Source organism: Lentinula edodes, assembly GCF_021015755.1.
Source record: "Lentinula edodes strain Le(Bin) 0899 ss11 chromosome Unknown C8R40scaffold_20, whole genome shotgun sequence".
NCBI classification, from domain to species: Eukaryota; Fungi; Basidiomycota; class Agaricomycetes; order Agaricales; family Omphalotaceae; genus Lentinula; species Lentinula edodes.
The window spans coordinates 2,125-26,728 of NW_025764326.1; the positions used below are offsets into that span (position 1 = coordinate 2,125).

Here is a 24,604-nt window from a genome sequence, read left to right on the forward strand (position 1 = left end):
GCAATCGGCGTATGCACTTAGGAGCTGTTCGACTCGTGCTCGTTGTTCCTCGGAAAGGCCAGGCCCAATCTTGACCTTACGGAGAATTTCTCTCACGCGCCCTGGCTGGAACGCTCCCTGTTCACCCTCGTTGCGTGTGAATAGGTTGGCATTGTCGCTCTGGTCCAGTGCATCGGGGAAGAAGTCTGGTCCCATGGGATCCAAGGTTTCGAAAGGTTCGTGCTGGAGCACTTGAATCGGAGCTATTGCGTCGTTGTCAGTATGTTGCTCAATAACACTGCAACTATCAGTAGAGACTCCCCTCGAGGGGGGCACTTCACATCCCCCCACTGAGTCCACCCGTGGGTCCTCTGGTACGGTTTCGACGCTTCGCTCCACCGAAGTTTCTTCAGTCCCCTCCGCCATTACCCCAACCTCTTCTGCCGTTATTCCTTCAGGTGTGCAAGTTTCAGCTCGGTTCCTTGGATCTGTACTGACTGGGTCAATATTGTGGTCATTCCTAGATGCGTGCTCCGTAGGTACTTCCCTCGAGGGGGATGCGCTACTTCCCCCCAATTTGTCCACGCTCAGCCGTTTTGGTGGGTGCGGTTCCTTCAGCCGGTTCCTCCAAAAGAACCATTTGCGGAGACCCGGCTCTGCACGCCGCTTCCTCAGCCACTCCTTCCATTCATCCTCCCGTTGTGCTTCCTCTCTCTCTGAGGCCGCTCGCCGTTCCTTCTGTCGTACCTCCAGCTCGGCCTGTAGCTTGATAGCTTCCGCTCTCCGCAACCGCCGCTCCTCTCTGAACCACTCTTCCAGCTCTCGCTCTGTGATCAGCCATTCCTCCCCTTCGCTGCCGAAGTCCATCTCTTGGGTACTTGGATACAGGTCTTGGTGTGAGTTCCCTCTCCCAGACTCCTCGTCTGGTACTTCCTCGACTCGCGGTCTTTGGCAATGTCGACGCGGTGCGACCTGTGGTATGGACTGGGAAGGTTCATTAGTATGGGGTTCTTGTCGACGATGATTCAGCTCATCAACTTCCCTGCTCAGCGGGGTTAAGGCCTGCACGATAACCCCGCCGGATGGTCCCTCGCGATCTTCGAGAACGTCATGCACCTGGGCAGACGAGCTCGGCATCTCCTGCTGGCTTCTCTCCTCCAGCACGGTTGTGGGGTCCGGAGCTAATGCCACCCCCAATCCTTTGTTGAACACTTCCTTCCACTTCCCTTGCTTCTCCTTGAATACGATGGTATCTCGGTGGTAGTCGTGCACTGCCGAAAACCGTTCAAGGAGGGGTTTCCCAAACAGGAACTTCCAACTTCCCCCGCTGTCGAATACTTCGAATTCTCTATCCGTTTCTACACCCTTTACATTGATACAGCCCTTCCAGCGTGCTAACCCCGGTACGATGCTCCCATTCGCCATGCGGAACTTCCTCTCCGTTGGTTCCCATCCTCCCAAGGTGATTCGCAACTTTTCATACACCGCTATGTCCATCGCTGCGACCATCGCTCCATCGTCGACCATTGCCTCCACCTCTGCTTGCCTCCCTTCCAAATCTCTGAGACTAATGTCTATCGAGAACGGAGAACTAATGTGGCTGTCGTTGTCATGAACACTGTAAACGTCAAGAATATTGGATTCTTCCAAAACAGACTGTACATTGTTCACAACCGACTTAGTACCTAGGGTCAAGTGTTCGCCACTCAGAACGCTGACCCTTCCCCATTTCCCGACTCGACCATGCCTTCAAAGATAGCCTCCGGTGATATGACCCATTTTTATTTGAGTCTATAATGCAGTAATTATGCATTTTCAACTGTAAAGTACTATCAGTGATACTGAGATTGGACAGTACATTGTATTCAGAGAAATTACACAGATCTACACAGTGATTGCATCTGAATGACACTTAAGTGGGTCTTCATAGCATAATAGAGTTGTATTTTCAAGTAACAAAGCTCTAATACTAAAACCCACACTTGTGTTTGACTTGGACTATGACAATATCTGCAGAATTAAAGTGTTCCGAGCTTCACCTTTGTATAGCATTTCAATAGAGCTGAATGATAAGATTGAAAGATAACAATATTCTGGACCTCTGGAGTTAATTCCGAGAATATCAGGATTGATTTAGCATATATCCCTCATCCGGAAAGCCTTCCGAGGTACAGCATGATTTCCATCAAAGGTAGCACATGGTACAACAGGTCCACATGCTACTCCGAGATGCAGCATGATTTCCATCAAAATCAGCACATGCTACAAGAATTCCACATGCTACAATGATTGATATCAGTTGTCAAGGGTTGTTTTGAGGATATATAAGGAGGGTGCTGGCCTCTAAATGAAAACAAGCACTTTCCCCCCCCCCACTTCTGCAAGGATTTGGTTGGTTGGTTAGTAGCTTCTGGCTATAGTGACAAGTGCACTTTAAACAAAGATGATACAGTGTTAACTTTCACTTTAAACAAGTTAGAGTTTAAGAAAGACAGAAAGAAAGAAAGTTCAAAGTCACAGATTACCATTATGCTTCAGAGTTAATAGCAGTCAGAGTGCTGTGAGTAGTGCACACTCTTTCTGTGGATTGTACTTGTAGTGTATAATACAAAATCAGAGGTTTTGTTCAGTTCAGATAAAGTTGAAGAAAGATTTAGCATGCCCGAGTTTGATAGAATCTCGAGAAGAAAAACTATTCAACCTTAACATTATACCCACATGATGAAGATATTTGTAGAGTTGCAGTGTGATCTTGCTTTTTCAATGATAAACCCCCTTGAACTTAGTGTGTGATGATGGTTTGTGTTTGTGTTGGTGTGAGTGTTAAAGCTTGCATTAGCATTTTATGCATAGCCCAGAGTCAGCATATCATATGGAGCCCACCGCGAGGGGGTTTTAAAGCAGAAAATACTTGCACTTTGCATTATCTTCATCCAAAAAGCAATGACAAGTTCACTCTGGACTTGTTTAATATTGCACATCATATTGGTCCATGTAACTTGGAAGTTTGAGCAATACTTCAGACAATGCATCTGAGCTGAACCACACATCTTGTCCAACTTGTGCATTACCTGTTGTTAATGAATTACTTAAGCTCCAATCAACTTGTACATGTCCACCATATCCAAACTAAACTACTTTGGAAAATAAAACACTAGGCATAGTGAAATGCTTCGAACTCCTTGCCCTTCAAACCCCCTGCTGGGGCCCCTCTATTGCACAGAATGGTTAGCTGCATACTGCTGTTGCAGTTATGTCTTGCAATTGCCTGAAATTATTCCATATTGCTCTCAGTACTCAGTATTGAAAAGTCTTCAACCAAAGACACCAAAAACATTGGAAAAATCCTTGATGTAAAAAGAATAAAAACACAAGAAAATCTGGCAAAGCACAAAAACACTCAGAAAAAGCAACAAAGCTCCAAATATTGATTTGACTTGTACTTTTCTCTTTGATTCTTGATTGCTTCAACAGCATCAAGTGTTGTAACATTATGAAGCATTGTTTTAGCTTCAACAGCTTTCATATACCAAGGAATAGAACTCTGTACTTTTACCATGCAGAGGTTGGAGTATGCTATATTTATTGGAGAATGCTTGATTTAAAGAAGAACCTCAATGTTCAAAGCTTAGCAAGTAGAAAATGAAATTGGAGAAGCTATGGGATTTGTCCCTTGCTTTTACAGTACATTATGCAGGAAATGAATGCTTCTATATCCCAAAGGATTTAATTCTGCACATTGACCAGCACAAGTTAAATTATGCTATATTTATTTGCATGCAAGATATAGAGTTGATTCTTGAAGTTTAATGCTTGGAAAGTCCAGAATGAAATCAGGTGAACTTCCGAGTTCAGAAGTAGTTGAAGAGACTATGGGATCTGACCCTTAGTTTCACAACATGCATTCCAGAAAACAAATCTCGGAAATCATGTCAAGGAAATGACAAGCTGGTTTTAATGCAACTTGACAAAAAGAAGAAAGAAGAAATGAATGTTGGACTCTGTTTTGCATGTTCTGTATCTAAGAGAAGAAGTTAATCTGGAGAGACAGAAAAGCTGATGTTTCAAAAGAGGCCTTGATTAGAAAACTACAAGTCAGTAGTTGTTATTTTGAAAATCAGTTTGAGTACATAACTTGAATAGACAAGAAACTTGAACCTCGGGAATTCAAAATCTTTTTGAATTGAATATTCAACAATTTCATGATTGTTGATGCTTTCCTTGATAAAGCAACACCACTTCTAGTTCAAGGAATGATTAGATATTGAATAGAGTTTATGAATAATGAGATTGATATGGGAATTGAATCTGAAGTTGGTCTTGAGTTCATGGACTTCATAAGATGTATTGAAGAAATGTATAATGAATACATGTATATGAGAGTGAAAATGAAAAGCATGACTTGTTGCAAATCCTGAAACAAAGATTTGAGAATTGAGACACAAGAGAAGAACTTCCCATCAATTATTGGTTGAAGTTCAAAGCTATAGACACAATCCTACTTGGCAATGAAAAACAACAGTACAGTGTTAAGTTGGGAATTGTTCACAGCAAAGGCTTGAGAAGATGCATGAATCATAGTTTTGTTCATAAATTTGTTACATTCTATCTGATATCAAAGTCAGCATAGTTTGTATCTATACAACTTTAAAAGTGAATGAACATGGAAATCATGCTGTAGAAATTTAACAAATATCCGAATTTGATGGTCCTGTATAATAGAAAAGAATTTGGTCAAGACAAAGAAACATTGAAGCATTGTTCCATTTTCTGAAACAATTTGAATGGAACCTCTGGCAGGACATTATTGCATTTGCTGCAAATGAAATGATGGACAAGTATACATCGGATATTGAGCTTATGATCTTTTTGGGAAACTCTGAGAAGTGTCCATTCGGATTTCTTGAAGAAAATATCATGAATATGAATTCACTATGTTGTGGATGTTTGACAGAACAGTCATTGTATTTGAAACCTTAGGACTCTGCATAATAAAGAAGAACCCGGACCTAATGAGACAATAAAACATTGAGAAAGAATTGTTCCTTGTCTTCGAAACAAAAAGCTTGAATGGGAACAACTTTGTGTTTATTGTAACTGAAATGGCAGAAAACTCACAAAGACTTGGCTTTGTTGTCTGTTATATTCTTGATTGTTCTGCCTGTGGAGAAAGATTTGAAGGTTTGATTTCAATTCTTGGTCAAAGTTTGAAGTTATAACCAAGTACTGAATGATTTCTCAAGAATAAAAATCAACAATATACTGTTAAGTTGTAAATTGTTACAGCAATACCCTGAAAAGGCTTGTAGAAAATGATAGTCCTGTTGACATGTGTGTTACATTCTATTTGATATCAGAGTCAGCATAGATTCATACTTATGCAACTTTTGAGTGGAATTAAACATTGGAACCCAAATTGTAAATGCTCAACAGAATGATTGTTGTATCCAAAACTTAATGGTTCAGCATGATAAAGAAGATCTTGGTCTTAATCAGACAACAATCATGTAGAGTGAAGAAATTGTCTTTGAGAAGATTTGAATGGAAACAACAGCATGTTCAGAAAATGAAATGGAAGAAAAATCACAAGAACAGTGGTATATATATGTTGTTTGTCATATTCTTGTGTGCAGATTGGTCTGTATATAGACAGCATTTATTGAATGACTTTGATGTTGGACAAGTACATATGGAACACTGTTGAACTTATGATTGTTGAACCCATTCAGATTGATTCAGATAAATATCATGAACATGAATCAGGTTTACCTTACCAGAGCATAAGAAAGTAGAACTCCTCTGAGAAAGAACCCTTTCAAAAACCAAAGGTTATTGTAGCTTGAAAATGGAATGAACACAGAATTGAAGAACTAGAACTTGGCAATGAAAAGCACAGCCATATGTAATTCAAACTTGGCTGTTCCAAAAATGTAAGATAGCAGTGTTTGGAAGACTCAGCTCAAGAAGAAAAAGCAGGAGCAAAGTTTGGCAACTTGGTTTCAGAAATCATGTTCAATTGTACTGACTCAGATACACAATTAACAGTATAATGATGTTAATGTCCAGACAAGTGAAGAACTTATTGCATTGTAGTTCTGTTGCTGTCAAACTTTCAGAGATTTACAGTCTCCATTGATAGTTTGATCACAGTAAACAAATCCAGAAAACTGAATTCTGAGAGTGAAGTGTTGTACAGTGCAGAAGCAGCTTAAGTGCTCAATGTCATTACTCTGAATTGAAGCTGCAAGTGCATAAGCAATCAACTGTCACATACATTCAAATTCAAAGTTAAGAAGGACTTGAAGAAAGTCAATTATTTGCTGATGTCTTGTATTCATGAACTTGAGCTAAACCATTGAAAAGAATGTCTTGTAATAAAGAATGAATAGTCCATTGTTTAACTAGTGTCAAACAATGAGCTAGAAAGACAGTATTTTGAGCACAAGATTGAATATAAAATCCAGGTCAAAAGTTGAAAAGTAAAAACTTCGAGATGAGAATAATCTTAAGTGGAAGTTATACTCTAAAGGAAACATGAACAGAAATATGTAGCTTGAAATTGAGAAATATAATATGGAGCAATCCTTAAAAGCATAGTAGGACTTTGAAAGCACAATTCAGTTTGTCACAATAAGTACCAGTAGCCTAAAGCCTAAGCTATTGAACAATTTGGATAGATGTAATTTGCAAAGAAAGTCAGTTAATGTTCAAAGTAGCAGTTTGCCTGAATAAGAAAATAAGCACTGAAGCTTGTCAGAACTGAATAAAGTACTTATGAGTGGAAGCTGGTGCAGTAACTGATAGTTATGCATGATTTGAAAGCTTCTGATATACAGAAAAAGGTTGATAATTGAAAGCTAAATAATAAGTAAAGAGTAAACAGTATGTTGTGCTAAAATGGCTTGAAGCTTTTAGTAAAATGCAGAGGCTGAACTTGGAGGATTCAACAACAGCAGAGAAAATGAGTTCAACTTGACACTTGTTATTCCATGTATTGTACAAGCTTAGTATTGAAATAGTTGAAAGTCAGAGCCCCAGAACCTGTATAGTTCAGTGAACTGAGGACAGTTCATATTAAGAAAAGGGGGGATGATATGACCCATTTTTATTTGAGTCTATAATGCAGTAATTATGCATTTTCAACTGTAAAGTACTATCAGTGATACTGAGATTGGACAGTACATTGTATTCAGAGAAATTACACAGATCTACACAGTGATTGCATCTGAATGACACTTAAGTGGGTCTTCATAGCATAATAGAGTTGTATTTTCAAGTAACAAAGCTCTAATACTAAAACCCACACTTGTGTTTGACTTGGACTATGACAATATCTGCAGAATTAAAGTGTTCCGAGCTTCACCTTTGTATAGCATTTCAATAGAGCTGAATGATAAGATTGAAAGATAACAATATTCTGGACCTCTGGAGTTAATTCCGAGAATATCAGGATTGATTTAGCATATATCCCTCATCCGGAAAGCCTTCCGAGGTACAGCATGATTTCCATCAAAGGTAGCACATGGTACAACAGGTCCACATGCTACTCCGAGATGCAGCATGATTTCCATCAAAATCAGCACATGCTACAAGAATTCCACATGCTACAATGATTGATATCAGTTGTCAAGGGTTGTTTTGAGGATATATAAGGAGGGTGCTGGCCTCTAAATGAAAACAAGCACTTTCCCCCCCCCACTTCTGCAAGGATTTGGTTGGTTGGTTAGTAGCTTCTGGCTATAGTGACAAGTGCACTTTAAACAAAGATGATACAGTGTTAACTTTCACTTTAAACAAGTTAGAGTTTAAGAAAGACAGAAAGAAAGAAAGTTCAAAGTCACAGATTACCATTATGCTTCAGAGTTAATAGCAGTCAGAGTGCTGTGAGTAGTGCACACTCTTTCTGTGGATTGTACTTGTAGTGTATAATACAAAATCAGAGGTTTTGTTCAGTTCAGATAAAGTTGAAGAAAGATTTAGCATGCCCGAGTTTGATAGAATCTCGAGAAGAAAAACTATTCAACCTTAACATTATACCCACATGATGAAGATATTTGTAGAGTTGCAGTGTGATCTTGCTTTTTCAATGATAAACCCCCTTGAACTTAGTGTGTGATGATGGTTTGTGTTTGTGTTGGTGTGAGTGTTAAAGCTTGCATTAGCATTTTATGCATAGCCCAGAGTCAGCATATCACCGGCCCCAAAATCTGCACCGCATTCACTCTTGGTGTTCTTCCTCCAAGCTCTCATTGGCAATACGCTCTCCAATCAGATTCCACAGCTGGTATGGTACCTGGCCTGGGGCAGGGAATCTCGAACCCATGCCTAGGTCCTCCGCATCGGAAGCATTCCCCGGAGCAAACCTCCTCCGTCCCCGGCTTCAATGGTACGATGGTGGTTTCCGACAGGGCCCCATCCACTCCGTACCTGGAGGCCCACTCCAGCAACTCTGCCTTCCATGCCGATAACCCTTCAGGCGTGTCCGGGTGCTGGGTCTTCGCCGCGATGCCACGACGCAGTACACCTTTCTTCCCTTCGTCCAGAGTGGTGAAGATTCAACGGGGCTTTCGGTTCACTGCCTGGTTGACAAAAGTGGGTTTCATCCGAACCGGTGAAGGAGATGGCGGGGTGCTGATGCGCGCTGTCGCAAAGCTACTGGTGAGCTTAGTTCTTGGGGTCTCCGGAACCGCCCTCGGAACCACTTTGCTGGCCTCGTGCTCTGCTTCGACCTTCAGGACACTCCATTTTACCGCTTTAATCGCCGAGGTGAACTCAGCCCAATTGTCGTGTTCCTCGTCAATGGCCTTCTTCAGCGCGTAGGGAAGGTGCTTCCAAACAGTGCCTATGGACTGTTTCGTTGCTTCCACTTCTGCACCCTTCGCGAGGCGGAGCAAACGGTCGGCCCACCATTGGTGGTATGGCTGATTGGTGTCTTCACTTGTTGTCATGATCAGCTCATGTGTAATCCTCTCTCCTTCCAAACTGGTGAGGTATGATTTCGCTGACTTCTTTTCCTTTTTCTGCGACGGGAACCGTGCATGGAACTTGGCCTCGAAAGGCTCCCAAGCGCCAGTACGGTCCGTGGCCGTGAGGTCCTCTGTATACCACTCCCAAGCTCTGGAGTCGCGTTCGAGGTAGGGTTTGATTCGGCTAGCTAAATCCGCTCGTGGGGTCATTAACTCGGTCATTCTGACCTCGAAGTCCTGTAGGAATGTGGCTGGTTGTATGGGATCATCTGGGTCACCAGAGAATCTGGTAAGTGGTTGCTGAGTGGCCATGGGTCGTCGGTTGACTTTCGGGGTCAATGTTTTGGGTTGTTTCGACTTCGTAGGACTTGGCGAGCGGGATTGGCGCTCAGAGTAAATTTTTACGGGCGAGTCTAGAGGCGACCAATCGCCTAAATCCTGATCACTGCTGAATCTTCCGAAGACTGGCTCCTCCGTGGGATCAACTTCTGCGCTTGAGGGTGGTGCTGAGACGAATCGGCCGGTGGAATCTCGTGTTGGAGCCAGGATGCCGTCGGTGTTGGACTATGCGAGTTTTAACAAAACCGCACTTGTGACTGGATGGACTATATCTAATGCTCTAAAATCGTGGATCGAACCGCTGTCGTCACCAAGATGGACTGGTCGCTACTGCTGATTGTTGATCTATGACTCCTCGTCGTTGTATTGTTGTCTCTGTCTGCCTACCTGATATCTACTGTACCGACGCTAACAAACAATGAACAACACTGATATAGATAAGATACTAGATTAGATAGTGAATCCTGAGAGACCCTACTCCACCGGTTCATCTTCGTTCATTGATGGTATGTAGCTGGTACACCTACCTTACAACAACACTATCAGTAAATTCTCCATCGAAATTTTGTGCTTCTTCATCTTCAAAGCCATTATCATGTTGAAAGGAATCATCATTGGAGTTATCAGAATCCTCCATGAGCTTCCATGAGGTGAGAGGCAACAGTAGGCAACAGTAAAGGCTTGCGCGACATTGAACAACTCATTCAGCACCTCTGCACAAGTAATCTGAGAGACTGAGGCATAATGAATATAAAGTCTTGCTGCAACTACTGTATATTACACATATGGTGCCGATCAATCGGACATCCAAAAGCGGAATTTCGTGACAGCTCGTGAGGTGAGGTGAGGTGAGGCAAGAATTGAGCAGCCCTATTAAATGATCAAAAATTTTTGCTCTTAAACAACCTGCGGCACAAAAAAAGATACCCTTCGACTGGCGCTGGTTCGTTCGGTATGTTATGCCTCCAGGTTCTTCAACCAACGAACTCACAGTCTTTCTTTCCTAGTTGACTTAAGACTCGAATCGCAGTATCTGCAGACTCTTCTCGTTGCAAACCCTCATACACGGATCAGTTGGTATTTTTTTTGCTGGTCAAGAATTGTACTATTTACATCGATACGTGTCTGGTATGTCCACTGTGCTTGCTCTTGCTATCAACACACGCTTATGTATTGCTGTATCGGAATTGTCGCATAGCCCTGCTCTTTGTACCATCGTCTTTCAGTTGGATCAATGTTATCTTTCACCCGAATTTTCCTATCCCCATCATCCTTGTCACCGGCCCTCTATTATCCTCTTCGCTTCCTCTTCCTCTTCTCACTTGCTTTCCTCATCAACTCCGTCATTACGTTTGCCGAAGCCACCCCAGTACCTCTAGGTATCCCTCAGCCATCCCGGATACTCCAATTCGAGAGATGCTCATCGGCCAAAACCTCCGGGTTCCTCTTCCGAGTCGGGTTATACGATTCACAGGGAGGTAAAACGACGAAATTTGGCCAGGGGGTGTTGGTTGTCTGCATCGGGATGAACCATTGTTTTGGGTATACGACAACGACGACTACCGCTGGTGGTGGCGGTAGTATCGGTACGGTCATTCATACCAGCCCTAGGCGAAGGAAAGACAACAACGGAGTCTCTGGAGATGCGTACCACCGACTATCCATCACGCCCGACTCGTCTAACAGCTCAGTCTCAGGATGTGATTTCCTTTCAGGATTCATCTGATGAGATCAGGAAAGAGACTGGACTGAAGAAACGCAATGGAGAGGACATGGACACATTTTATTTCCGTGTCTTGTTGGGGTATATGGCGGCGAAAGGTATTATTGGGAATTACAACAGGGAGACGTACGGCAACATGATGAATGCTTTGCAACTCGCTAGGGCGGGGAAGACAAATGCCGCTATGCTCGGTGCTTCCTCTTCTCTTCCTCCTTCAGGAGGCAGTGGTTCGACACAGCAGGCGCCGGCACACGACACTCCTGACACCAATTTGCAGGGTGGGGGCGCAGCGGATTACCCCCCAAGGATAAGTGTATCGAGTATGCTGCAGAATGCGAATCAGAATCCTCACATCAGTAATTTGCTGAATCACTGAGATCTAATAGTTGCTTGTAGTACCACCTTGTGTCATCATCTGTATGTAAGAGTTGGCTTCATTTGACGGGTAACACCATGGCCATCAATCGAAATTTTATCCAATTTCTAACTTCATGAATCAAGAGCTTTCATCGTAATCGCCGTTGGTCTCGGTTCGGCGCTTACAAAGTCGCGTAACGCCCAAAAAAAACAACCGCGTTTTCAATCTCAACTCTCTTGACCGCCACATGTATCCAAAAACGGATGGCTACAAATAAGCCACCGAATAAGCGTTCAACGTTCAACCCTTAGTATCTGTAATAGGTGCGTTGTAAATTGTCTTCTATCTGCTTGATTTTAACGTTCTATTCAGATAATCCGCGCGCTGTTTGATGTACAACCAAGAGCTTTACAAGTTCAAACAAGGGTTATTATACAGCTTATCTATCGTAAATGGTAAAGTATATGTACAATGGTTTATCCAGAATCCATCCATGGTGATCGCACAAAGGTGTACAAGTTTGTTATTCAAGAAATCGTCCAAAAGGACTTGCGAGAAACCAAAAAACTCTGAATCGAAAGTCGGAGGGAAATCGAGGGTCAATCAAGAAATCGAATGCGATATGTTTGTCTATCGTCACTTTCAGTTGTCGTTAACTGGCCCTTCTAGACACCACACTCCTCTATCTGCTCCATCTCTTTCTACGATCTCCTCCTCCTCCTTCTCTCCCAACCCAAAGTTCGACTCCCAACTCACCAACAACCTGAACAACAACTCGACCTCGACCATCCCATATACCCCGGCAACGGCGTCACCGGAACCGCTGGAGTCGGAAGTGGTGTATACACCGTCGAGGGAGTATACACCATAGATCGCGTATACACAGTCGAAGGTGTCCATACCGGCGTCGCCATCCACGAGAGCGGTGGCGGCGGCGGAGGTAGAACCCAAACTGGATCAGGCCGAATCGGAGGGATGTATTGTGGAGTCGGGGTGGGTCTGGGACGTCTGTTTGAGCGGAGAAAGACTTGGGGACCGCCTGTTGCCGGGGCTGCGGGTGCTGCTTGGGCGACGGGTGCAGGTGCGGGTGTGGCAGTGGGAGCAGGTGCAGGTGCGACTGGTGTAGGAGCAGGAGTCGCAGCTCGACCAGTCCAATATCGATGATCCATGGAAGTGGGTCTCTCGAAAGGCGTTGGTGGAGGTGCTGGTACAGCCGGTGCCGGTGCTAGTGTATTCGGTTCATTTGATACACCAGTCAGTGCCGGGGGTAAAGACCCAGTCCAAGGACCCGGAGAAGCGTAATAATTCCAAGACGGTGCGTATGTGTAGCTAAATCATCAATTAATGATGGACTGATGATTGGATTGATTGGCCAAGGCCAGTTATAGGCCCTTGTAGGTCCTTATTTGAGTTGAAACCACTTACTAGAAAGACCTTGGGAGATGAACGTAACGTGAGGGTGCGAGATGAACGATAGGTAAGGGTGAATGAAACGAGACCGTGACGGAACGAGATGGGAGATGAAACGAACGAAATGAAAGGTCAATGAAACGAAGGTGAATAAAGCTAGAATGTGGCGTACATCTTCGTTAGCCCGCTCTACCGCTATATCGCTAATCGATGATAGACACAGTCTTCGGGTATTGATTGATGTGTTTAATGTTCAACGTTCACCTCGTTCTCGAGGTTTTGCAAGGGAATAGCAAGAGACGGAGTGTGGTGGTACGCAACGACAAGAAGCAAGTTCTGTGGCAAAGAACAAACTCCAAGATCGATCGAGCCTTACCCAAGCCTTTTTAAACACACCCTGCACTAAACAACACCTTCTCCGACTTCTCCTCTCCAAAAGTCCTATCATAAAAACCCATCAAAACTCGAGGCTCTCATTACAAGTCATTATGAGTCTATTTATCAAAGTTTGCCTGCTTTTTAATTATGATGTCTGTGATTCTGACCTGAATCGATGACTACTAGACGCCTCTCCTCGTGCTCCCAGTGTTCCCTCGTGGGGGCGCGGAACTGTTCCATATAAGGAAGAAACGGTACCGCATGGTACACTCCACTGTGGTACGCAATCGGTAAAACTTGGCACATCATTGTAATTGTTCATGTTCGGTATGGATATACCCAAGTACGGAAGATGCGGGGAAAAACACAAAAGCAGGAACTACTGTACACCGAAAACTTGAAGTACTGAGACAGAGTGTGGCCATGAGCGCGATCCTGACGCCCACATCACTAGCTTGCTACATATGGATACTCCGTTTCAAGCTCAGCGAGGTTCAGCGCAGCAAGAGACAGTCACAAAGCAGCCTAGATGTCAAGCAGCGACAATCAGATTCATGGAAAGCTTTCAAGTTTGAGCTCAGTTTGGAACAGGGCTAACTTGAAAGTTGAAGCCTTTGCGAGAGGTCTACTTTTTTGAAAGATTGTTAAAGTTGCTGATGAGCACTTAGTCCGTAGCCGTGCACCTCCATCGAGGAAGAATCAACAGCTATTGTATTGAAGACAGCTTATTATAAGTGCTTTCATTGGCATGGCACTGGACCAAAAGAGGCTGAAAGCCCTCGTTGCTTTAATTTAGTGACCCGTCCGTTTGATCCATCTGCTGAACTCTTCTGAATTCAGGTTGACAATAATAGCCGATAGTATTAGTAGTATCGGTACGAGTTGTCACTGAACGAAACACTTGCGAAGCACTGGGCGAACAAAGCAAAATAAACTTTTCACAAGGAATAATCATCCCCGCGGATAGGCTGATTAAGCTCTTACCACCGCTGTGTTGCGCCTTTGTTCCTCTTGTGCTTTTGCCGTGCAACAAGACCGATGCAATCGTGTCGACCGGCGCCTACCGCGCTTATAAGTTATGAAGTTATTCGTATTCTCAATAAAGCAATTAATCTGGGCACTTTAGGCGCGCATTTCATTTCTCTGTTCGCGGACGCGTCGAATCCTCGCTCCTACTCATATACACCATTTTCAACGTATCCGACTCCACCGAATTTATGCGGAACATAGAAAAACAGCTAGATAAAGCCTCTAAACTCGGGTTTGGACGTAAACGAAGGACTTCAAAGGCAGATAGGCAGGCCCGAGTTGCTGCTGCCCATGCTGCTCGAAGAAAACAACGACTTCCTCCTTCCCCTTCCAAAGCCGACAATGACGAAGAAAGGAAACAACCTTCTCATCCTCTTTCTAAAGCAGATAGCGACGAAGATAAAAGCAAACAGAAGGGCAATTTCGAGAAACTGGTAGCAGAAACAGCCGAACTGGAGAGAACTGTTGACAATCTTCGGGAAAAGTCTAGGTATTGGAAGGCAAAAACTATGGAATTGAGGGAGAAAAAGAAGAGGCTGGAAGAGGATATGAAAAGGAACGAGGAGGAGGTGCAGAAGAGGAAGAGGGAAGCAGAGGAAGAGGAGAGAGAAATGAGCAAAAAAATAGAGGATCTGGAAATGGAATTGGAAAGGGAGAAGAAACTACACAAGATAGAAATAGCGGAACACGAAGCGACGTGTGTGGAACTGGAGGAAACGTATAACAATCTTCGGCTTCAATTTGACCCGATTTTCGAGAGGTTAAGGCCCTTTCTTTGACGACCGAGTTTGTGTCCTTCCACTATGTATGAATTCGAGCACTTGAAGAAGCTTTTAACAGAAATAAATCTCCAGGCTCTAGCTCTGACTAGATCGACGAAATTAGTGTTCTCCTCCACGCTAAAATCAAAGTCGTTTTTTATACGTGGTCACGAGTACTTAATCCACGGTCTTTCTGTTACCATCATGTTACCGCGTTTCGTCAATCCTTATCTTACTCGTACACCCACCGAGAAAACTTCCCGCACTGAAATTACCTTTGACGATGACCCTGTTACCTCTGAGCACGAGCTCGATAGCGAATACCGGTCCCTGCTTCAAAACATCCTGTACAAAAGACTGCACGAGTCATTGGAATTCGCGGTGGTCGACGTTCCTCGAAAAAAACGAAGAAAAGGAAAACATTCAACAGATGTCGATTCCGAACCCAGTGCTCCTTCGAATCTAGAGCCCATTTGTACGCGTTTTCCATATTGATATCGTACAGATACTTACTCAAACAAAAACCACAGTATTCAAATTACTTTCCAACGCTGGTACCGAAGAACCAAGACTCATCAATATCCATCCACCACCTCCAAAACCCCCGCCTCAGTACGTCCGACATGTCTTTTTTAATGACGAATACAAACTGTTCATTGATCCTCAATCTGTAAGATATCGGGAACCCACATATGAGGATACGGAAGAAGACAGTGTCAAGAGGCGGGAACGCGCGAAAGCCGTTGCGGTTGATTATGATTGGGTTATAGCAGAATCTAGGAAAACACAACTGGTCAGTATGATAACATTCATGTGTTTTTGGCTGTCATCAGTGCCCTCAAGTCCACTCTGCTCATCCACGTTTTATCAGCCATTTCGTTCTTGGAAATCTCGACTCACCCACGCTTCACTTGAGCTTGAACCTTCACATTCATCCTCGATACCCGAATCTCCTACCCCAACTTCCACAACACCAATAGGCTCGTTCTCAGAATCTTCTAGATCCCCTCCAATCATTATCCTCAATCGTCCTCAACCTCTTCGACACTCTCGTCCCCCAGTTCCTGGCGAACTTTTAATCTACCATCCTTATGTTCCTGGTGCGCCTCCGCATCCCGAAGCTCACATCCAGAATCGGAAAAAGAGCGCGTTTCCAATAATCGAGGTCAAGGTCAAGGCTTCCGTTCTTAGGGACACAACACCCCGAGCTTACCAGTGTGGATAATATTTAGCGAGTGGAGAGCAAATCGATCGCATGAGGAGAGTAAAGATAAAGATATTATTAGAGGACTTGTAGACTGTAGATGGGGAACAATGGGAATGACTGGGATTCAACGACGCGATGATTGTTGTGATGCCAGTTCCTCTAATAACTCCTCCTGTGAGACGATGCGAGTTTGAGGCCCTCCCAACGTCATATATTCAAGAATATATATATCACCACTAAGAGTAGCGTGACCATAGTCGACGACTTCGTATTCTGTATCGTGTCCTGTGTTCAAGTCCTTCATATGAAGCTTCGTGCCAACTAGGTTTATTCCAGTTTGTGGAATGGGCTGAGGAACCGGGGTCGGTGGTGGTCCTCCTGCGATCTGAATGTAGCTGAAGGAGTGTGTTTACTGATCTGTGAGCCTGAGGACGACCCAAATATACACTTACGATTCTCTCATGACATGTTGCTTAATGCTCCCGTTCACTCGTTCATCCAAATAGCCCATGTCATGAGTGTGCATAGCCTGCAGTGCAGCAAAAGCGACAAAGGCACGGAGACACCACGACGTGATACTATGAGAGTATTAGTTCAGTCTATTTGTATTATTAAAACTCACTCGTCAGGTGCAGGAACTCGATCTTCACGGAGAGCCTCGTCGACATCTTGGAACCACTTGCGGCGCGCGTCTGAATCAACCATGGCAGGGACAATCCCCAACCAGTGATGCTCCCATAACACAACAGCCTCGTCATAGTAGGGTTGTAGGAGTGGAATTACCTGGTTGATCAGCCTGTGCTGAGACGCATGGTCCATTGACCTCTGAAGAATAACAGTCAGTCGAGTAAGATTTTCCTTCAGCTCATCGGGAGTCATTCTCCAGATTGGAGGCATGGTCGTTAACGTTGGGAAGCAAAGAGTTGTGGGTGTTGCCCGGTCCAAAGTCCACTGCGCGGCCCTGGCTAAGGGTAGAATTCAACATCAAGCCATCCTTGAAGGAACCCGTCTTAACGTGTCGTGGGTACAAAAGCTCCTATAGCTTCCAGATCTTGTTCTGAGTCATCCAAGTCACCATGAGGGTATGAGTGCATGAGTCATATGGGCAGCATACGGCGCTCGAAAGACTAGAGACAACAGACAACAGCGCTCCTCGGTCATGATCGGGATTTTTATAGGATATTCAGGACTGCCCGGGGAGCAAGGAATGAACTCAGAAATGTTACCTTTATGTGATCCAAGCTATTCTGAAGTTCATCCATTCACACTGCCAGATTGTCGAAATGAGTGTGAGAAGTATCACAGATAAGAGGTTGATCACTGTTCTCTTGTTTCTTGGCTGAGTACTGGGTTTGAGCAGCATTTTGAAAACAACTACTTACAATGACTCCTCTCCTCAATCCTGAGCAATGTGAATGGTTACACGATATTGCGATCGCCTGTACAAAGTTTGGGGATTCCGACAACTATAACCAGTCTTTGAGGGATTTTTGGACCCAAATTACCTTCTCCTGAAAAAGACGTTATACCCAAGAATCGGCATGACCTTCAATCCCTAGTGGGATCCTATCAACATGACTCTTTAATATATTCTTGTTAGCAGCCTAGCGTCCTAAACTCATCTCTAGCAAATCGTTCATCGTGTATCATGTTCAAACATGACACTGTGGGCAACTGTAGGCGCAACTTTGACTTGGACACTACAAAATCACAAGCTTGAAGTACCACGACGTTCCGCACTCGAGGCTTGACGACATATTAAAGTGCCTTCCTAAAATTCCGGTAAATCATAGATTGTTAGAAAGCTTCAACGTGCCTTCCATGAAGCGTTAGAATCCCGGAATGTCTCCTAGACCTATAGCATATCTCCGCAACTGCCAAAAATTGACACTTTGAACATATTTGCATCGTGTTGGAGAGAAAAACCCCGACGAAAAATAGACATGTGCTGACTGAATTCGAGTGAACCATAGCCAGGGACGGACTTAGGCAAATGGAGGTGAATATATGAGTCTGAGTTTGTTATGTAGACGTAGACATATGGTCGAACATGCTGATCCCACATTTGCGAAAAACTTCAGTGCAATGCTATGAAAATAAATAATATTATAGACACCTGTAAATTGCACATTGATTAGCGAATTTGCGAGGCATAAATGTATAAAAGAGACCTACGTGCGAGGAAAGCTACAACAAATTCCAGCCGATTCCTCGTCGCTTGATCTACTGAAACAGCCATCGGATAAGAGCCTCTCGACTTTGACTCGTCGTCTACCTTGCGATGACTAGCCTCAACTTTCATCACTGTCAGACTAAAGTAAGTGGTGATCCGTTTTCGTCTTCGTGTACAGTGACTGACCTTCATCACAACAGGATATGGATCCGAATTTGTACCGATGGTGCCCTTGCACCATACATGGATGTCTTGGGCAGCCTTTATCGCCACCGACGCGATCACGAGAGTCATCACTGACCATTCGCTCTTCGTTCGGCCCTCCGTCACTGGCATATTCCCATTCATCTGGAAGCTCGGACTCGATGAGATCGGCACCTCCAACACCTCCGCCTATTGAACGATATCAATTTAAGGCGCAGGCCTATGTTCGCCGGTTTCAAGAAAGGCATGGGCCTAACGACAATGTTGGTCCTGTGTATGGTTCAGCCCGTCACGAAACTACTGCCAAATCCAAAGTACCTAGCGTATATGAGCCACAAGCTCGCAAACACGGCCATCGAGTTTTTGTTTTGGCGCGGCATCGCGACAAGTTATCTGATGTTCCCAGTGAACCGCTAGTCCGTTGCCCTCCAATGGTATGTCCCACTAAATGTCTCCAACCACAGCACCTAATATACGTGCTTGTTAATTTCAGGACAAAGTTAACAATCACGTATATTACGCGCAGTGGACGGGATCCGATCCCACCCAAGAGTCCCTGCCACTCAAGCCCGACGTCGACCTGTCCTGCAAAAAAACCGGTCCAAAGTTTTCCTTCGAGCCTCACAAACTGCCAAAAACCTTGAAGAAAACTAGCAGAGATAGGAAGAGTAACTGGTTCTCACCCAATCCCAATAATGATCCACGCGATCCGATAGTTGAGCAGACAAGCCAGCGAACTCTCCAACGACTCCGGCCTAACATAAGACCCAGTCCTGGTCTTTCGAGTCCACCAAGTTGGACCCCGAAACCGATCATCAGCCCTCTTGCGATGGTCCTTGCTCACCTCGAGCGATTATGAGAAAAAGAATGCCTTTGTTGATACACAAAATATGTGGTTTAGAAATTTTCAGTCTTGTTACATCCTTGACTTCATGTCCACTATGCATTATGTATTATGAACAGTAAATTTCATGAAACAAGATCTGTTTGGAAGACTTTGCGGCGCAAGCTTAAGTAGTTTGAAGTTGAGTGCCGGTCATTATCGATGGTGAATGAGAGGAACGAAGAACAACCGTGAGAATGTCAAACTTTTCTTTGCACATTGTTCTCGCCATCGATGGCTACATAGGGGCCATTAGCTACCAGCGTCTACAGGCGTCTACTCAGTTATTTGGACTGTTCGCAGGAATGCAGTACTTCGAGTGCGAGGCAATTTGCTCATTTAGATCATACCACTACAACCAGTTATAATTACAGTAGAAGGCTGCCATACTAAGTCATCTTAACGTGCAAAATTATTGCAGAGGATACCACACTCGATCCCCACGTCTGTTCTCAGAGCGCCACACCAGCGATTGTCTATACATCAATCCGGTTGAATAACGAGGCAGGTCAATTCGACGTAGGTTCGGTACCTTGAGCAGCAGACCAGAAGCTCCATCTCTCTCCATCTCTTCGCAGTAACGCTGTTAAGCGACGTTGTGGATAAGATAGAACCTGACCTAGGTATGTACATCAAATGAAAAAGATGGATTAGACACGCTAATTCGTCTTACTTTTGGGGGCTGCTTTACCTGTCAATCCGGCTGTGATTCAGGTAGACCTTGAATCCATATCAAGATCCTGTTCATGAAGAATCATAAACAAGCGATATACCGCGGCGATTTCCTAGCGGTTTCTCTTCTTCAGAGGTCCGGAATTGGTAGTCCGGGATGCAGCGGGCCCGCAATGTCGAACTTCTGGAATCAATTCCGAGCAGACATAAGCATCGCATTAATGCATGAGTCCAAATCACTAATGGAGCAAAGTACCGTTCTTCCACGCTCCATGCGCAAACAATGAGTGAAGGTCTTTCAAACGCAGCATGAGTTTTTGTTCATTTGTTGAATATTTGTGGGTCCAGGATTGTCAGTCATTTCGGTAAGCCACCATCATGAGCCTGTATTCTAGCAATATGTCAAGGCGCTGTTTGCTACGTTCCGAGAATCATCTACTATCATCCTTCTTGCCGGATGGGCGCGTCATCGTTTCGCAGTCACCATGCTAGTGTTGCATTTAGGCTCTGGATGTTACACAAATAAGGATGGGATAATCGTGGGATATTCTGATACCTCTGGTGAAATAAGATGATGCTGACAGTGGTATGAGCAGAAAGGAGGACGGTGGCATGAGAGAAAAGAACAGAAACTCACTTTGCTCACTCCGCCGTGCGGGGGTCTCCGAGAAAAATGTGGCGCGAGCACAAGGCGGTGGACGAGGGATAACGACGGCGATCACTTGCGAAGCTTTCCAGGAAAGAGCAAAAAGATTACACAAAGGTACGGGGATCATTATTCAGGGTGATAATCTATCGTTCTGAATATATTTGCAGCATGTAAGGCGCAAGTTGAACAAGGGTAGGAATTCGGCGGATCCAAGGTGAGCGAGAACTGAGCTAGCCAATTTCGGTCAGGTCAAAACAGGTCAAGAGTTCCAAAGCTCTAGAAATTTTCAAAAAGGCTGGTGGAAAATGTGGGTGGTAAGCGAGGTCGTACTAACGAGAAGTAAAAGCTGTTTTACCGCTTTTTAGGAGCACAAATACCAAGTACGATCTTCAAGCTGTTGGGCTCCTTTCTGGGAAGAAACCGATATGATCTGGAGCAGCACGGTGGGTACGCATTGTAAGTATATCATTTATTGACAGATAATACCATGGAAGAAGGTACTCACGTGTATTGCATTTCGACGAGTCATCGAGGAAGCGAGTGATGTTTAATTCTCAACTCGTCAACTTGCTAGATGACCGGTCTGAGGCCTTGAAGCAACAGAGGTTCCTTGATCATGCTTTCAATACAACAACTTTATACCGTGAACGGTATAAAAGACAGACCTTGGTGGCGTACTTCTGACAAAACCCATTCCTAGACTATATCCTCTTCTCAATCGACACAATGTGTTCATTCCCGGTTGGAACTGCTCCGCTTTTGACAACAGATTCTACATTTGTCCCACCCATCACAGTAAGCGTGGCAACTCCTTGCTCAACGATGTTGAAGAATGAGACTGACCAATAATCTAGGGCAAGGGTCCTCCATTCAGACACTTGTTGTCCACGAATGAGACGCCGCGACTTTTCATGCTCATTGATCAAGATTCTCTACCGTCATTCTCCTCAGACCCTCTGACACTGCTTCCCGAGTGCTCGCACTTGACGAGCTTTGATTCGATACCATCTACCCCTCTGCCCACGCCGGTCTTGCTCAGTCTTGACATGGCCAAGCAGCAGGCTCTTCACCCTCAATTTAAAGAGGTTCATCTTGACACAGTTGGGCGATACATATGCAATGTCGGATTTCCTACTTTTCAACTTGATGACCCCGACCAGTCTTCCGAAGACGTCTTTATCCGTTGCAAAACAACGGTGAGCATTACTACTAATATCTCCTGATCACCACATCTAATTCTCGATGATTATGTTTTCAGGATAAAAAGATAATCAACGTGAATTATACGAAGGGCCAGGAAGATCACCATCCGCAGTCCCCATATCCCAGCTCCGGAGATACGGTCCTGTCTTGCTGGGAAGCTGGTTCTCAGTTTTCCTATCATGGGTGCAACCTGGAAGCATTCGACCCCATCTCTTGCCAACGGTGCCAAAGGGGATCCTTGTCGATTCCGGATCGTGAGCAAGATGCAGTTGTGCGACAGCATGTGGGGCAATGTTATGCAGCTCAACGGATACGGAATAGCTGTTACGCACCGCGCGTCGGCAATAAAGTCTTGACGCCGGACCTATTAGATATACCCCAGGTTAAGGTAAAAGAAGTTGAGGACCTGGAGAAGGTTATGGGAAGAGATGGGTTAGTAACAGGAGTACCAGCAGGATCGTTACTGTTTTCCTTGTGAATTTCAATCAACGGATGTTGCAGAATTAGTTTTCTAGGATCTGGATGAGGACGAACGAAGAGCGTTTTTGAGTGATCCCAGTGGAGCTCGAGGAGAGCAACCATCCGTACTGGAGAAGAGGAGAGGAGATGAGATGAGATTGAGATAACGAGTTGGAGGCGTGGGAGCGCCGAATGCAAAGTTCCAAAATCAAAGTTTCAACATTGCTCATCATATTGCAAGATCGAAGATAAGTACTATTTTTTGTCACGTTTTATGTTTTCAAAGGTTTTCAACCGGTATATCTTGCCTATTTCTCCATGCACCGAGATGCGTCAGGCAGCTTTTTTTAACCTTCAATGACTACTGCTCATAATTACTGAAAGTGCCGTTGTACATATTCTGTGCTATTCTGTGTTACGGATCCCGCTTTCGATAGTGAGGGCAGCTTTCTATTCTGGCCGGTGCACTTTGTTGATGGAAGTATGCAGAATCAACCAGACGCCGCTGATGTCAATGAGTGCTTGAGCGCTGAGCAAAGGGATAAGAAAAAAAAAGTGGCATCAATGATTTGATTGATATTCATATGGCCCCCGACAACTCCCCTCGGGTCGATTCTCAGAGGTCTCATACGTTACGCGTCCAACGTTGCAACTTCCATCAGATGATTTTTGTGAGCGCCAGTCAAGTTTCAATATGACCGCCAGATATTGCTGAATCCATTTCCCTTCTACTCGCACTTCCTTCCCTTCTATGCACACTTTCTGGTCCTTGCGCTCACAATCTCTTTCACTCCTTCGCAAAATCTCAAAATACAGAGCGAGTTCGCTACTTCGAGCTGTGATTGTTGACACAGCTCACCTCCGATTCGGCGCTTTGTGATTGGATGCACGGTGATCTTGGAACAATGGACGGTCACTCATTGCCCCAGGAGAAAAACCCTGTACATGCTCTACAACTTCTTTAGCTTGTGGTTGGATAACAAAGCTTGTTTTGAAGACCCAGAACCGAATAATGTGAGGGGTCGAATCGACGTAGTTTGAGTGGTAGACCAGCAACACCAGCTAAGCGACAGCGCGGATACAATAGAACAGAATAGAACCTAGTCTAGGTATGTACATCAAATGAAAAGATGGATTAGACATGGTCATTCAGCTGACTTTTGGGTCTGCTGTACCTGTCAATTCGGCTGCGAGTCCAGTAGACCAATCCATATCAAGAACCTGTTCATGAAGAATCATAAACAAGCAATATTATACCGCGGCGGTCTTCTAGCGGTTTCTCTTGTTCAGAGCTCCGGGATCAGTGGTCCGGAATACAGCAGGCCCACGGTGTCGAACTTCTGGAATCTTGAATCTCGAGCAGACATACTGTAAGTATTGCATTAGAAATGCATAAGTCCAAATCACTAATGGAGAAAAATACCATTCTTCCACGCTCCATGCGCAAACAATGAGTGAAGGACTTTCAAACGCGGCATGAATTTTTGCCCATTTATGAAATATTTGTGGGTCCAGGATTGTAGTCACTCATTTCGGTAAGCCACCATCAAGAGCCGTTGTTTGCTTTGTTCCAAGAATCAGCTGCTATCGTCCCTCTCGCCGAAGGGACGCGTCATCGTTTCGCGAATCACTATGTCAGTATCACGTTTAGAAACTGGATGTTCCACAAATTGAGGATGGGATAAACATAGGATGTTCTGATACATCCAGCTAGATAAATTGAAGCTGACAGTGGTATGAGCAGAACGGAGGACGGTGGCATGAGAGAAAAAAACAAAAAACCACTTTGTTGCTCGCTCCGCTGTGCGGGGGTCTCCGAGAAAAATGTGGCACGAGCACAAGGCGGTGGACGAAGGATAACGACGGCAATCACTTGCGAAGATTTCTAGGAAAGAGCAAATAGATTACACACAGGTACGGGGATCATTATTCAGGTGATAATCTATCGTTCTGAATATATTTGCAGCATGTAAAGCGCAAGTTGAACAAGGTCAGGCATTCGGCGGATCCAAGGCGAGCGAGAGCTGAGCTAGCCAATTTCAGTCAGGCCAAAACAGGTCAAAAGTTCCACAGCGCTAGAAGGGTTTGAAAGGGCTGGTGGAAAAAGATGGGCGGTAAGCGAGGATGTAACAAGAGGTCAAAGCGGTTTCCCCAGTCTTTGGGACAACAAATACCAAGTACGATCTTCAAGCTGTTAAGTTCCTTTCTAGG

The 24,604-nt window shown here is 44.5% G+C and overlaps 10 protein-coding genes across 10 annotated transcripts; 6 read left to right on the top strand and 4 right to left on the bottom strand.

The window, feature by feature from the left end:
* Window positions 1-425: 425 nt before the first annotated feature.
* C8R40DRAFT_1069904 (uncharacterized protein) lies at window positions 426-846 on the bottom strand (the record flags this gene model as incomplete). The annotated part of the gene is made up of 2 exons (XM_046226174.1): window positions 426-467; window positions 523-846. 2 exons carry the CDS (start codon window positions 844-846, stop codon window positions 426-428), a joined length of 366 nt encoding a protein of 121 aa, XP_046085609.1.
* Window positions 847-3,450: 2,604 nt separating this feature from the next.
* Window positions 3,451-3,811, top strand: C8R40DRAFT_1106731 (uncharacterized protein; the record flags this gene model as incomplete). The annotated part of the gene is made up of 1 exon (XM_046228174.1): window positions 3,451-3,811. A coding segment is annotated over exon 1 (161 nt), but the record flags the coding sequence as incomplete, so codon positions are not given.
* Window positions 3,812-8,181: 4,370 nt separating this feature from the next.
* C8R40DRAFT_1237579 (uncharacterized protein) lies at window positions 8,182-10,114 on the bottom strand. The gene is made up of 3 exons (XM_046233438.1): window positions 10,007-10,114; window positions 9,817-9,924; window positions 8,182-9,509 (listed from the first exon to the last, which is right to left on the bottom strand). Exons 1-3 carry the CDS (start codon window positions 10,025-10,027, stop codon window positions 8,535-8,537), a joined length of 1,104 nt encoding a protein of 367 aa, XP_046085611.1. The 5' UTR covers window positions 10,028-10,114; the 3' UTR covers window positions 8,182-8,534.
* A 404-nt stretch (window positions 10,115-10,518) lies between these two features.
* Window positions 10,519-13,750, top strand: C8R40DRAFT_1069905 (uncharacterized protein; the record flags this gene model as incomplete). The annotated part of the gene is given in 11 exon segments (XM_046226175.1): window positions 10,519-10,870; window positions 10,890-11,320; window positions 11,404-11,424; window positions 11,738-11,791; window positions 11,850-11,963; window positions 12,035-12,446; window positions 12,540-12,619; window positions 12,639-12,680; window positions 13,052-13,087; window positions 13,340-13,432; window positions 13,637-13,750. 11 exon segments carry the CDS (start codon window positions 10,519-10,521, stop codon window positions 13,748-13,750), a joined length of 1,749 nt encoding a protein of 582 aa, XP_046085612.1.
* A 620-nt stretch (window positions 13,751-14,370) lies between these two features.
* On the top strand, window positions 14,371-14,961 carry C8R40DRAFT_1171138 (uncharacterized protein; the record flags this gene model as incomplete). The annotated part of the gene is made up of 1 exon (XM_046231652.1): window positions 14,371-14,961. One exon carries the CDS (start codon window positions 14,371-14,373, stop codon window positions 14,959-14,961), a length of 591 nt encoding a protein of 196 aa, XP_046085613.1.
* Window positions 14,962-15,131: 170 nt separating this feature from the next.
* On the top strand, window positions 15,132-16,305 carry C8R40DRAFT_1106755 (uncharacterized protein). The gene is made up of 5 exons (XM_046228175.1): window positions 15,132-15,418; window positions 15,474-15,555; window positions 15,619-15,736; window positions 15,815-16,114; window positions 16,176-16,305. Exons 1-5 carry the CDS (start codon window positions 15,148-15,150, stop codon window positions 16,200-16,202), a joined length of 798 nt encoding a protein of 265 aa, XP_046085614.1. The 5' UTR covers window positions 15,132-15,147; the 3' UTR covers window positions 16,203-16,305.
* C8R40DRAFT_286904 (uncharacterized protein) lies at window positions 16,099-17,240 on the bottom strand. Its single transcript, XM_046234598.1, has 3 exons — window positions 16,773-17,240; window positions 16,603-16,728; window positions 16,099-16,545 (listed from the first exon to the last, which is right to left on the bottom strand). Exons 1-3 carry the CDS (start codon window positions 17,045-17,047, stop codon window positions 16,275-16,277), a joined length of 672 nt encoding a protein of 223 aa, XP_046085615.1. The 5' UTR covers window positions 17,048-17,240; the 3' UTR covers window positions 16,099-16,274.
* A 1,010-nt stretch (window positions 17,241-18,250) lies between these two features.
* C8R40DRAFT_286949 (uncharacterized protein) lies at window positions 18,251-19,389 on the top strand. The gene is made up of 3 exons (XM_046234599.1): window positions 18,251-18,272; window positions 18,326-18,467; window positions 18,524-19,389. The coding sequence occupies exons 2-3, from the start codon at window positions 18,432-18,434 to the stop codon at window positions 19,169-19,171; spliced, it is 684 nt and encodes a 227-aa protein (XP_046085616.1). The 5' UTR covers window positions 18,251-18,272; window positions 18,326-18,431; the 3' UTR covers window positions 19,172-19,389.
* Window positions 19,390-20,436: 1,047 nt separating this feature from the next.
* On the bottom strand, window positions 20,437-21,157 carry C8R40DRAFT_1106776 (uncharacterized protein). Its single transcript, XM_046228176.1, has 3 exons — window positions 20,639-21,157; window positions 20,549-20,589; window positions 20,437-20,483 (listed from the first exon to the last, which is right to left on the bottom strand). Exons 1-2 carry the CDS (start codon window positions 20,856-20,858, stop codon window positions 20,549-20,551), a joined length of 261 nt encoding a protein of 86 aa, XP_046085617.1. The 5' UTR covers window positions 20,859-21,157; the 3' UTR covers window positions 20,437-20,483.
* Window positions 21,158-21,457: 300 nt separating this feature from the next.
* C8R40DRAFT_1237583 (uncharacterized protein) lies at window positions 21,458-22,592 on the top strand (the record flags this gene model as incomplete). The annotated part of the gene is made up of 4 exons (XM_046233439.1): window positions 21,458-21,526; window positions 21,586-21,927; window positions 21,990-22,379; window positions 22,450-22,592. The coding sequence occupies 4 exons, from the start codon at window positions 21,458-21,460 to the stop codon at window positions 22,558-22,560; spliced, it is 912 nt and encodes a 303-aa protein (XP_046085618.1). The 3' UTR covers window positions 22,561-22,592.
* Between the last annotated feature and the right edge of the window lie 2,012 nt (window positions 22,593-24,604).

Excerpts from the sequence above, each read along its gene's own strand:
- C8R40DRAFT_1237579 (XM_046233438.1), bottom strand. The coding sequence starts at position 10,027 with ATGCCTCAGTCTCTCAGATTA. Across the intron at positions 9,925-10,006 it reads TGCCTCAGTCTCTCAGATTA|CTCATGGAGGATTCTGATAA; the intron begins CTTGTGCAGAGG and ends ACCTCATGGAAG. Across the intron at positions 9,510-9,816 it reads AATTTACTGATAGTGTTGTT|TCCAACACCGACGGCATCCT; the intron begins GTAAGGTAGGTG and ends AAACTCGCATAG.
- C8R40DRAFT_1106776 (XM_046228176.1), bottom strand. The coding sequence starts at position 20,858 with ATGATCCCCGTACCTTTGTGTAATCTTTTTGCTCTTTCCTGGAAAGCT. Across the intron at positions 20,590-20,638 it reads ATCATCTTATTTCACCAGAG|AGCCTAAATGCAACACTAGC; the intron begins GTATCAGAATAT and ends TGTAACATCCAG.
- C8R40DRAFT_286904 (XM_046234598.1), bottom strand. The coding sequence starts at position 17,047 with ATGCCTCCAATCTGGAGAATGACTCCCGATGAGCTGAAGGAAAATCTT. Across the intron at positions 16,729-16,772 it reads CGAGTTCCTGCACCTGACGA|TATCACGTCGTGGTGTCTCC; the intron begins GTGAGTTTTAAT and ends ATACTCTCATAG. Across the intron at positions 16,546-16,602 it reads CAACATGTCATGAGAGAATC|CTACATTCAGATCGCAGGAG; the intron begins GTAAGTGTATAT and ends ACACTCCTTCAG.
- C8R40DRAFT_286949 (XM_046234599.1), top strand. The coding sequence starts at position 18,432 with ATGACTAGCCTCAACTTTCATCACTGTCAGACTAAA. Across the intron at positions 18,468-18,523 it reads TTCATCACTGTCAGACTAAA|GATATGGATCCGAATTTGTA; the intron begins GTAAGTGGTGAT and ends TCATCACAACAG.
- C8R40DRAFT_1106755 (XM_046228175.1), top strand. The coding sequence starts at position 15,148 with ATGTTACCGCGTTTCGTCAATCCTTATCTTACTCGTACACCCACCGAG. Across the intron at positions 15,419-15,473 it reads TTCGAATCTAGAGCCCATTT|TATTCAAATTACTTTCCAAC; the intron begins GTACGCGTTTTC and ends CAAAAACCACAG. Across the intron at positions 15,556-15,618 it reads CCTCCAAAACCCCCGCCTCA|ATATCGGGAACCCACATATG; the intron begins GTACGTCCGACA and ends TCAATCTGTAAG.